This window comes from Sphaeramia orbicularis, chromosome 3 (genome assembly GCF_902148855.1).
Source record: "Sphaeramia orbicularis chromosome 3, fSphaOr1.1, whole genome shotgun sequence".
Classification (NCBI taxonomy): Eukaryota; Metazoa; Chordata; class Actinopteri; order Kurtiformes; family Apogonidae; genus Sphaeramia; species Sphaeramia orbicularis.
The window spans coordinates 43,310,746-43,322,824 of record NC_043959.1 but is presented as its reverse complement, the minus strand read 5'-3'; the positions used below and the strand labels follow the sequence as shown (position 1 = coordinate 43,322,824).

At 44.9% G+C, this 12,079-nt stretch overlaps 1 protein-coding gene across 1 annotated transcript; it reads left to right on the top strand.

The window, feature by feature from the left end:
- The first annotated feature begins 3,742 nt into the window (after positions 1–3,742).
- On the top strand, positions 3,743–11,791 carry LOC115437029 (delta-like protein D). Its single transcript, XM_030160103.1, has 12 exons — positions 3,743–4,206; positions 4,362–4,661; positions 5,414–5,474; positions 6,284–6,541; positions 7,965–8,025; positions 8,134–8,264; positions 8,383–8,552; positions 8,660–8,876; positions 8,973–9,146; positions 9,236–9,953; positions 10,090–10,369; positions 10,504–11,791. The coding sequence occupies exons 1-12, from the start codon at positions 4,153–4,155 to the stop codon at positions 10,507–10,509; spliced, it is 2,430 nt and encodes an 809-aa protein (XP_030015963.1). The 5' UTR covers positions 3,743–4,152; the 3' UTR covers positions 10,510–11,791.
- Positions 11,792–12,079: the final 288 nt, after the last annotated feature.

Below are 12,079 nucleotides of genomic sequence, written 5' to 3'. Positions count from 1 at the left end.
CCCACGACGGCCATCCATCCATTTCTTGGCACACATACACACACACAGGCCATATGGCCATCTCATACCGTTGCATGCCTCCACTGTGCTTTTGGCCCTGAATCCAACAGAGCAACTGGTAGATTCACCTCCAAAGGCCTGAGATGGGCCTGATTTAAAGGATGAAGGAGAGGAGCAGAGAGGAATGTAACAGGGATGGAACACACTGATGGATGGAGAAGGAGATACAGAGGCAAAAATAGACTTTATAGAGGCTGGAGATGAGGGAATGCATTTGGTGTTGTGGTGTTGTGGTGTTTGGTGAGCAGATGGCCGGGGCTCGAGGAGGGGTGTGTCTTGTCCTCGCGACCCTTCACAAATCACACGGTTCTCCCCCGAGGGGCTCGCGACTCGCCGTTCAATAAGAATCAATGGGAATTACTTCGCGAGAGAAAGGGATGAATGGGCGGCGGGGCGCGAGACCTCTTCCTTTGTTGTGGCCCCTGAGTCACAGAGCTCCTGGTCACACTCACACACACAGACACGGACCCGTACGGACGCAAGCGCAGATCCACATCCACGCAGAGACAATAGGAAAGCACTTCAGTTAAACAATCGACCTCCAGTTAAACAATTTTTTAACCTCACGCACGCACGCGCACGCACGCACACTCACGCATCAGAAGGGAGGAGTCTGTACTTTGGGCTGTTTCCTTCAAGACACAATTAGAGAATCTCCTGGCATAAATTATGTTTTTAGGGGGAAACGTCGTTTTGGTGATGGTAAAGTGAAGAGGAGGTGGTGGTGGGTGGGAGGTGGGGGTCTTTCCATCCCACCATGCCTTTCAGTCACGCTTTGCTGCCGTAATCGGAAAATGTGTGCCACGTCATGGTGATGAATGACTGATAGTATATTGGCCTAATACAGAGAGAGAGAGAAAGAGCACCGGGGACCTCTGAAAGTCGGGATGAGTGTAAATAAACGGCTTCAGAGAGGGATTTTACGCCACGCCACATAGGAGTATTGTAGGCTATTGAGAAGGGGGCTGAAATCAGCTGGTTAAATTAAATGAGCAGCTCCGAGCAGCGTCCTATAGCTAAACACACATACGGGTATCTGGAAAGGACTATGGCAGGCAGGGATAATAGTGTTAAAGCTTAAGGTTAAAGGCCCTTCAATCAGCATCAAGGGGTGTAAAGAGCATATCATGGACAGGCAACCACATTAGACACAGTTTTATTTATCTCTGCACTGACCCAGAGGGAGTTATAGTCAACAGGTCATCAAACTTATGCAATGATGGGACACCAGCTTCAGGCAAGGCCAACACAAGCAGATAGAGATAACTGCATGATGATAAATCAGCTTAAAAATAGTTTACTATAGACTTGCTTTGGGACAGCAAGTGATCAAAACATTGATGCATTGGCTAAATACTGCAAGAAAACTAGAGAAATTAGAGATGCAAAATGTATTCATACTGTACTTAAACATGTAAAATAGTGGGGGGCAGCCTTCCCTGCAGTAAACAACGGCCACTCACTGCAGTGAACAAGTGTAAAAAAGCATCACTACCTGCCTCAAAACACTCATTCAGGCTCTGTTTATGTCTGTCCTCAAGCAACCTTTGATGGTTTTTGCATGTGAATTGGTTCATAAGCAAAAGCAGAATCACATTTATTGTCCAGTTATATGTACATTATATTTCATTATATTACATCAACAGGAACACACCGCTAGCAGCAAGAACATTAAAGTGTAGACAAAAGCATATAGAGAATAAACAGGAATAAAAACTTAAATACAAGTCAAGTGTTCTGTAAAATGCACACAATCCACACAGCAAGGACTCACATAGAAATGGAGTTGATTATTTCATACAGTACCATATATGTAAGTGCACATCTTTATATCACGATTTATATTAACAGTGACAGTGCAAGATGATATGTAGGCTACATTAAAAACAATGCATTTCAACAGTCTTATATAAGATAAATGTATAAAAAAAATTGCTAAAATATTTAAATATTTATTCAGTGCAATGCACACTGTTGCAACATTTCATTCATTAATATTTCATATGAGATCAACATTGCCTCGAGGCTATTTACCAAAATATGTAGGTTATGAGAAAAACAATTAGGCATTAGCCACTAAAAGCATATTAACAAAGCTGTGTGTAAGTAATCACATTAAGGTCAGATGAGCTTATTAAACCTGTTTTATGTTTTAGGCTGGGGCTTTTGCCAGCATCTTCAGTTATCCTGCCACAGAGCCTGGGATTTATAAACTCATATTAACATCGTGCCAACAAGTGTGAATTCTTGTCCACATTTTTCTGCAGATTTATCAGCGGGTCCATGTGTGGGACTCAGTAGCCATTACATAAAGGCTGAAAGTGGACTGTGAGCTGTTGGCAAATGGCAGGGAGTTGGTTGTATTATGTTTTATCTCTTGTGTATGATATACTTTTTTATGATAATAAATTTTATTGTAAGAGTACTGTTTATACAACCGACCATGCTCTCTCTCTCTCTCTCTCTCTCTCTCTCTCTCTCTCTCTCTCTCTCTCTCTCTCTCTCTCTCTCTCTCTCTCTCTCTCTCTCTCTCTCTCTCTCTCTCTCTCTCTCTCTGGTGTTGTATTATTGTGGGAGAGCAGGTGCTGCCGTCCCGATTACCATACAGCTGAAAGCACAAAGAAAAAACTTTACTCCCTCTGTGCCCCCTCCTCATCCTCCTCCCCCTCCTTCTCCTCACAAAGTCCCTTAATGACAGCCACGCGAGTGACACACACCGAGTCTTTTTTTACTGCCTGTACCAAAGACAAGTAAGGGAAATACACAGGCATGCAGAGAAAACCGTTTAGGTGTGCTGGCCGGTAGCCAGTGTGCGTACTTTGTGCGTCTTTTCGTAAGTTTTTTTCTCCCGCTTTTCTTATGTTACCTGCAAGCACATTCATGCGTAAAATATTATTGTATTTAAATAATCATTGCAATCTGGGGTGTGATCGCCAAAAACAGGGATTAATTTATTCTTATTGTACTTTTAAATATATTCAGCTGAAATTGGAATTTGAGGGGACGCGGTTCTGGCGCACTGTGTAGAATAAACAGTCATGTGATGCGTATATATGCGGAGAGGTGATGTAGGGTGTTTAATGAAGAAATAAAGATAAGGCAATGAGAACAGATCGACTTGTTTGGGGTGGGGGTGTGAACATGTGAACACCACGGCAGGGGTAACACCATAGGAATGTGGCGGAGCAGATGGTGGTTGTATCGCAGCTTTGGGACGGCTGGCCAGCCTAGGCTACTCTGTATAACCTCAAAAAAATGAGGAGCCATCATCGGACGAGCTTATAAATCACTTGATGTTGTGATGTGAAGGACTTCGTGCAGAGGATAAAGAATTTGTCGGAATGTAAATGGGCCCTGTGTGTTTTGTTGTGCAGGAGGGAGGTATCAGGGGAAGCAAAGGGTTGTTGCACATTTAACAGCTCACTAGCCATTTGGTCTTTCCCTTTGAGAGAAATAGAGGGGTGGGGGGGTAGAAAAGTTGTGCGCTCCCCACCTCCACCCCCCCTCCTCTTTCTTTGTGATGGCCCCGGGGCGGACTTGTGGTGGTGGTGGAGGGAGGGGAAGAAGAGGAGCAGAGGGGCTCATTTGCATCTTATTACCCTTTGCCTGCTGTCCTGGTATAAAACCCTGAGCAGGACAGGCGACCCATCAGACATACGCGCTATACCGACAGAAGCACAGACAGAGACGGAGACTTGTTTCTGTGTTTATGTTCAGCATTATCAATCAAGTGGAAAAATAAACAAAACCACCGAGAGCTGCGTCTTTCTCCTCCTGCGCACTGCTTTGTTGGATTTAACTCTCCTGTGTTTCCATCGGGGATTTCTTCACGCTTCTTCAAAAGGGATCCTTCATTTGAGGATTATTTTACAGAGTATTTCTGTCATTAAAAAAGAGAAGAAAAAAAAACAAAAAACAAAACTCGCCGTATGGGAAAGTAGAAGGGCAGGAAGGAAAAGTTTCCCTGAATCCACCTTCTGCGCGTCCACTCCTCACATAACGGAAAGCTTTTAAAACTTTCTCCATGCGTGTTTGAGCCGGGCTACACGGACCTGTGGAGCTTTCACTGCTTGTTTAAGGGCTGTCAACACAATGGGACGCCTGTGTCTGCTCCTGGTTGTCACCCTCTCCCTACTCACCTGCCAGGTAGGTCCAAGAATAAGACCCCCAGTAATTGTGGCATTAATGCGCATATGCATTGGCCTTTTATATCAATGTTTTATATTGATCTGTAATGACTTAACATCACAATTTTTGATGCTGAAAACACATCTGATTGAATGTGTGTTCCACCTTTACAGGTTTTGTGCTCTGGAGTTTTTGAGCTGAAGCTGCAGGAGTTTCTCAATAAGAAAGGGGTGTCTGGAAATGCCAACTGCTGTCCTGGTGAATCCGCTCATCCCCTGGTCCATCAGTGTGAATGCAAGACTTTCTTTCGGGTCTGTCTGAAACACTACCAGGCAAACGTCTCCCCGGAGCCTCCCTGTACCTACGGCGGGGCTGTGACTCCTGTCCTCGGATCCAACTCCTTCCAGGTGCCGGAGACAAACGCGGACAGTTTTACCAACCCAGTCCGCTTCCCCTTTGGATTCACATGGCCGGTGAGTGTTTCAGGATGTCTAGGGTTAATATTTCTTCGGGAGCAAATAATCATAATAGTATAGGATAATTTTAAACCCTCAAGAATGTGATTGATTGTATTGATTGATATTTATGTCATGTGGTGTCTGATGTGAATAATGTCACATTTTGAGGTTTAGGGAGAGTTGTGGGCATACTGTGAAGTTATTATAGTCTTATTCCAGTGGGACATTTTAGCTTTGAAGAGTGCAAAACGCAACAGATGCTCCTAAACTCAACACTTGTGAGGGTCTTTGTCAGCAGTGTGTGAGAGGGGCTATTGTAGTGTGTCTGTGGTCTTTGGTAGGATAAAACGGGGAGGGGAGGGGTATGTATGTGTGTGTGTGTGTGTGTGTGTGTGTGTGTGTGTGTGTGTGTGTGTGTGTGTGTATGTGTGTGTATGAGAGAGAGAGAAGGGGAGGAGGAGGGGGGCGGTGTTTTCACCAAACGCATCTCCTCCGACCAGGCGTGGTGGGAAATTTAACATCCTCTGAGTTGGCACATCATTGGCAGCGCAGCGTGAAATTCCGCCTCGTTTGGTTTTACGGCGGTGTCAGAGTGTGATAGTAGCAGGGGTGTGAAAAGGGAGCAGGTAGTAGCCTTATTAGGCCCCTAATCAACACGGGAATTAGGTTGTGAAGTTTATAGGGAGGCCTCCTAATGGCCCTCTGCTGCCTTGGAGGGAGGAGGCCTCCAGGCTGAGCAGCTGTTGACTCTCTCTGTCTCTCCTCAGGGGACGTTTTCACTGATCATTGAAGCTCTGCACACTGACTCCCTGGACGACCTGACAACAGGTGGGTGACAGCCAAAGAAGCAGAAAGGCAGCACTGTAACTCTGTAAGACAGGCCAGAAGGCGAATAGCAGCTCTATCAGGAGCACAGTTTTCACTTAAGTGGTGCCAAATATGGCAACATGATGCATCCCATGTAAGACTTGAAGATGACCCTTCCAGTCATAAACCCCTCTACAGAAGTAAATTAAATGTGCATCAATCTGCAAAGTCATGTTGGGATTATGTCTTAATTTGCACCACTCTAGAGAAAAGCAGGGTGCTTTGAAAAGAGAAGTTCTGAGTATGTTAGAGAGCAAGTTTGTAGATTTGCCTTCATTCAGCAACATTTTACCTGGAGGTCATGTCAGGAAAGGCCATATACTTTTACAGGTGCTAGGATTAGCCTTATGGGGGGTATTTGTCCTTATCTTTATTTGTGACTCTTATCAGTGCACTAATGGTGACCATCTGCAGCACGGGAGCCTGTAGATAATGAAGGCAGGTGGTCTTCAGCAGGTGGAAACTTATCACTTCATATCTAGAACAGAGTGAACAGTCCAAACTGGCATCCATGCTTTTATTGCCTTGAAACCATTAAATCATGTTTTGTTATCATAACCATATGATATGAAAACAGAAACATCATATTGTGCAGGAAGTCCAAGCAGTAAAAAAAAATGGGGTCTAAGTACTAATTAACTGGGATGTCAGCTTTCATTAGGCTTCCTGTTCACCCTGTAGGTGGCTCATCTGTACATCATCATACAATTGAAATTCAGTTGTCTCATTAAGAGGTATTCCATTACTAACAGTTTCATTAATTTTTGCAGATAACCCAGAGCGTCTGATCAGCAGGATCACCACCCAGCGTCACTTGACTGTGGGTGAAGAATGGTCCAAAGACATGCAGACATCTGGCAGGACAGAACTGCGTTATTCATACCGCTTCTTGTGTGATGAGCATTACTACGGTGATGGCTGCTCTGTCTTCTGTCGTCCCAGAGATGATGCCTTTGGACACTTCACCTGTGGCGAGCGCGGAGAAATTATATGCAACTCTGGCTGGAAGGGCCAGTACTGCACTGAACGTAAGTCTGAGAAGGGTTTATTATTAATCCAACATTATCATTCAGGTTGCTTAGAAGGGTCATAAAAAGGCTGATAAGAGGGTCAGAGAAGACAGTGCTTCACCTGAATTATACTTCACTAGTTAATTTTTAAAGCCACTGACAGCTGCATGTTAGATAGATTAGGTGAAGGAGCAGCATGTAAACAACAATAATGGGCAGTGATGTTTACTCAAAGGTCTGATCTCTTAAATCATTATTTAGTGAATACAGACTGACAGTAATGAGGCTGACAGATTTTCATGTATACTATCTTTTTCAAAGTTAATATTCCCAACAGTCACTTGCCTATCTTTATTGTTTAGGGACTTTTCCACCTCCTAATGCGGGGCCCGTGTGCAACAGGCGTTAGTTAGTTATCCCATAGCACCAGAGGCCTCCATTCTAATGAGCCGCACTGGCTCCTCAGTAATTCACACGCCGCGTGCCTTCCATTAGACCACTGGGGCCTCCTCGCCCCAAACCTCCTCCCCGATTGGCCAAGTGGGGGTCTTGTATTGTTGCAACTCAGGCTGGTGATTGGCCGAGTGAGGTTGTGTATTGTTGTGGAGGGGGCAGCTGCTCGGTGAGAGGAGACAATGGAGCAGCTGTCTGGTGGTTAGCTCCACACAGACCAGCTGGCCCTGGGGGGAGGTGGAGGGGAGCGAGGAGAGACAGGAGCAGCAGAGGAGGGAAAGGGAGGAAAGAAGGCTACGAAAGAGGAGGTGAAGAGGAGAGAAGGGATAGGTAGAAGGAAGAAGGGAAGGAGAGAGGAGGATCAGAGGGAGGAGGGGAGAGGGGGCAGAGGAGGAGAGGGGCCAAGGGTGAGAAAAGGGACTTCTGACCCACAGTCAAGGGGAGAAAAGGGGCTTTGTGTTGAATGCTTTTGTGTTGGAGAGCAACCATGTTAAAGGAGATAGCTTGTTGGCTAGATCCCCCCTTGGGGACCCGGGCCGTTACAGCAGCCTTGGCCACCAAACTGTTGACTGTTAACTTTGTGTTGTCCTGGTGTTTCACGTTATTTATGAGTACTGATACGGACCTGTGTGTCTGAAATAAAGTGATTACAGAAAATTTTGCTGAAGGAAACACCAGCCGACTTCCTTTCAGCAATAAAATGTGCAAACATGGTCCAGAGATATCCTTCTGGTGTTGCTATAATAAGATATAAACAAAAAGGTCTGCAGACACATAGACAGGTGGGCAGACAAATAAAATGGTCAGACATACAGGCCACTAGACAGGTTGAAAGGCAGACAAACAGATAAGAAGGCCAAACAAGCAGACAAGCAGGAAGCCATTTGTAAAGGCCATAGTGAAAGGGAGACTGATGGCAGCCAAACACGTTTCTAACACAAGGTTTCTCATTATTCACCTGTCACTGTTTTATTTTTTCTCCATGCAGCAATCTGTCTGCCTGGCTGTGATGAAGAGCATGGCTTCTGTGATAAACCTGGAGAGTGCAAGTAAGTCTGAAAAGCCATGGAAATTTCCATCTACAGTTATTAGTTCTTTGGATTTAATTTCATCCAGATAATGTGATTGATAGTATTAAATTAATGTTTTGTCCCTAGGTGTCGTGTGGGCTTCAGTGGCCGTTACTGTGATGACTGTATCCGATACCCAGGCTGTCTTCATGGCACCTGCCAGCAGCCGTGGCAGTGTAACTGCCAGGAGGGATGGGGCGGACTCTTCTGCAACCAGGGTGAGTTTTGTCAAGACCCTCAAAATAAAGATTTACGACTTCACAAGGCTAAATCCATTCTCATTAAAACTGTGTTGTGCTATTTCTAATGAAAGCTGTTTATATTTGATGTTTCCAGATTTGAACTACTGCACACACCACAAGCCCTGTCTTAACGGAGCCACTTGCACCAACACTGGCCAGGGCAGCTACACCTGCTCCTGTCTGCCTGGCTTTACAGGTGCCAGCTGTGAGATCCAGGTCAATGAATGCTCTGGAAACCCATGTCGCAACGGGGGCAGCTGCACTGTGAGTATCAGTCAGAAGAGGAAGAGGAACCCAGGAGATGAAAATAAAGTCAATGTGTTCATGACAGAAAACTGTAAATAACCATGATTTATATTTCATCCATAAAGGACAATGATAATGGATATAAGTGCACCTGTCCACCTGGTTTCTATGGCAACAATTGTGAGTTGAGTGCCAACACCTGTGCAGACGGACCATGCTTTAATGGTGGACGCTGTTCGGACAACCCTGAAGGTGGTTACTTCTGTCAGTGCCCGACGGGATATGCAGGTTTCAACTGTGAGAAGAAGATTGACCACTGCTCCTCCAACCCCTGCTTAAATGGTTTGTCATCTTCTGTGAGTTTGTACTTAAATGTAGATTTTAATTATCAATCTATTGACTTATCAAGGTCTCTGTGTTGGTCTTTACCCTCTGCAGATGCTGAATGTGTAGATCTGGTGAACTCCTATCTGTGTCAGTGTCCTGAGGGATTTTCAGGCCCTAACTGTGAGGACAACATCAGCATCAGTGGATACTGTCAGTCTTTTCCCTGTCAGAATGGGGGGACGTGCCAGGAAGGAGTGAATGGTTACGCCTGTTCCTGCCCTCCAGGTACGACAGGAGTCAACAAATAATAAATCATGAACATAAACAATAAACGTTTTTGTTCCAGACTCTAACTCTTTTTATTATTCTTTAAGGTTATACTGGACAAAACTGCAGCTCTCCCATCTCACGTTGCCAACACAACCCCTGCCACAATGGAGCGACCTGTCATGAGCGTGATGGTCGCTATCTGTGTGCATGTTTGCCTGGCTATGGTGGACACAATTGCCAGTTTCTGTTGCCAGAGCATCATCCTGTGGTGGACGCACCAGACCGCCGAAGTGGAAATGCTGATGACGAGGAAGATGATGACAGTGGGTTCCCTTGGACAGCTGTGTGTGCAGGTGTCTTCCTTGTTCTTGTGATTCTCATCGGCTGCTCTGTGCTGGTGGTCTATGTACGGGTCAAACTGCAGGAGCGGCACAGTCACCATGGCGACAGTGTCCACAGTGATAGCCATGAGACCATGAACAACCTGACAACAACCAACAATTGTCTCCGCAGCGACAAGGAACTGGGTGCCATGATGACAACTTCAATTAAAAATACTAATAAGAAGGCTGATTACCATTCAGAGCTGGGTGGATCACTGGGTGGTCTGAGTGGCATCAGTGGGCTCAGTGGGCTTAATGGGCTCGGTGGATCAGAAAAGAATGGCTTTAAGACTCGTTACCCCAGCGTGGAGTACAACCTGGTCCATGAGCTCCGACCAGAGGAGCTATCCCTGTGTAAAGAGGAGGAGCAAGACGAGGTCAAATGTGAAATGCTGGATGAGTGTGACTCAGAGGACAGATACAGGAAGAGACAAAACAGGTACATAGAGAGCCTTTAGAAACAACTCATACACTGCATTAAAACTGTTTTGTAAATGCTTAATGTATTGTGTTATTTGAAAGCATGTGTCATGTGAAGTGTAGCATTTCTGAATTTGTGCTCTTCTGTCTCACAGTGATGCATCAGAGAAGAAACCAGTAGAAGAATCACCGAGCTGCAGTGAAGCGAAGTATAACTCCTCTATTGATCTGAACTGTCATGCAGCAAGCGATCTAAAACACCAGTCCACTAGTGATCTGAAAAACCAGTCAACCAGTGACATCAAATACCACCCCACCAGTGATGCTGAATACCACTGTTCAGGTGACAGCAGGTACCAGTGTACCACTGACACCAAATACCAGTCCGTCTACGTCATATCTGACCAAAAAGATGAATGCATCATCGCAACAGAGGTGAGCACAAAATACACATGCAAACGTATACTTTACAGTGTTGAAGTGTAATTGCTAAATCCATGGAGGCTTAGCTGTTAAAAATTATTTTGATTAAAATCAACCAAATATTCACCATTTTTCCTGTATTCCAGGTATGATACCAGTCCAGATCAGATCAGACCAGTCTTCTCTGGATGCTGGTGGTCCAAACCAGCCCTGAGCAGTAGAGCTCAGCTTGTCTCCGGGAGGTTTTACTCCTGCTGTTTGCTGCTGTTCCCTGGGATTTACCGGAGGACTTTGAGCCAAGGTGCTACTGAGCCAGCGTGGAGTCAGTACTGACATGGCTAGGACTTTGTACTACAGTAGTACTACGGATGAATACTAGACATTTTGCTGGATGTAGGTCTAATGCTGACAGACATATGGACAAAGCAGAAGACAGAGCTAGCACAACAGAAAAAAGTGCTGAACTCATGCAGTCAGTCGGTCTGGGCGACTGATGAAGAGCAAGCTGCAGTACGGAAAGACTTACTGCCGGAATGAGTCCTTATGAACTGTTTCCCCCTGAAAAACATTGGAGTAGTGACTTGGATGTTGACAGATAAAGCTGTAGTACCATGGAGTACTGAATGAACAAACAATGTAGTACCTTTGGAGTACCAACAACTTTTGAAGTACTGTTGTAGTACAGTTATGTGATGTGGTTTTATAATGCAGTGTAAAAGCTGTCGTAGATATTGGACAGTTCATGTTCTGTGCAGTGCTGCAGAGTAGAAGATGAAGTTCAAACATAGAGGCCCTTCATTTGGCTTTTTTCTTCAGGGTTGGAGCATTTTCAAGTGGTTGATGATATTGACCATGACCGCAACATTCTCTGTTGGATTCGCTGTTCGGGTGACACTAGTTGCATGTCATTCCTCTCACTTTCTGGTATTGAATAAAGGGACAAAATTCCCCAAAGCAAATGTTAAAAAAAGTTTCATTCCAAAAGTAAAATTGAATTCTGTGCATTCGCAGTGAAACAATAGAAAAAAAATTGTGGGACTTCTGCAGCAGCTAAACATCTGCATCTCTGCAGCACTGACAGATACGGTGTCAGCTGAGCTGGTTCTCAGCAGAAAATAGAGAACTGAAGACTCCAGTAGTGACTGCAGACTGATCCAACATGGATCCTGTTGGGCCATAGTGGCCTCCTGACCCCTGAAGGTTGTGATACACAGGGCAATGTTTTTGGGCAGGGCTACTTTGGAAATGCTCTCAACATTAGAGAACAAGCAAAAGAAGTCAGTGGAACAAATCAGGAGAATATTAAGGAAATTCAGCATTCAGGTTGATTTTTTTTTTCAAGTTTAAATTGGTTATCCTTGACCAGATTTATTAATTAGAAGTCTGTGAGTTCAGTGTAGTGATGAAGAAGTTTTGCAAAAAAAAAAAAAAAAAGAGTACAAAATATTCATGATCTCTGATGCTGGAGTGTTTCCATTTTAGCCGAGCTGTAACAGACTAGTCTTACCTGCCAAGTCCTCATTGCACTATGGAGGTGTGTGTGAGTGTGTGTGTGTGCGCATGTGCGTGTGTGTGTGTGTGTGTATGTGTGTATAGAGGTGATGCCTGTGTGTGGTGTCTATATATGCACTGCCCACTCCAGATCCCTTCACTCCCAGTCTTCCACTATTAGACGCCATCACCCTGCCTGCTATTGGTTAGGATCATGTGTTCCCTGTTTTT

Bases quoted from the DNA above. Each gene is read 5' to 3' on its own strand.
- LOC115437029 (XM_030160103.1), top strand. From the start codon at position 4,153: ATGGGACGCCTGTGTCTGCTCCTGGTTGTCACCCTCTCCCTACTCACC. The intron at 5,475-6,283 runs GTGGGTGACAGC...TAATTTTTGCAG, and splicing joins CCTGGACGACCTGACAACAG to ATAACCCAGAGCGTCTGATC. The intron at 8,265-8,382 runs GTGAGTTTTGTC...TGATGTTTCCAG, and splicing joins CGGACTCTTCTGCAACCAGG to ATTTGAACTACTGCACACAC.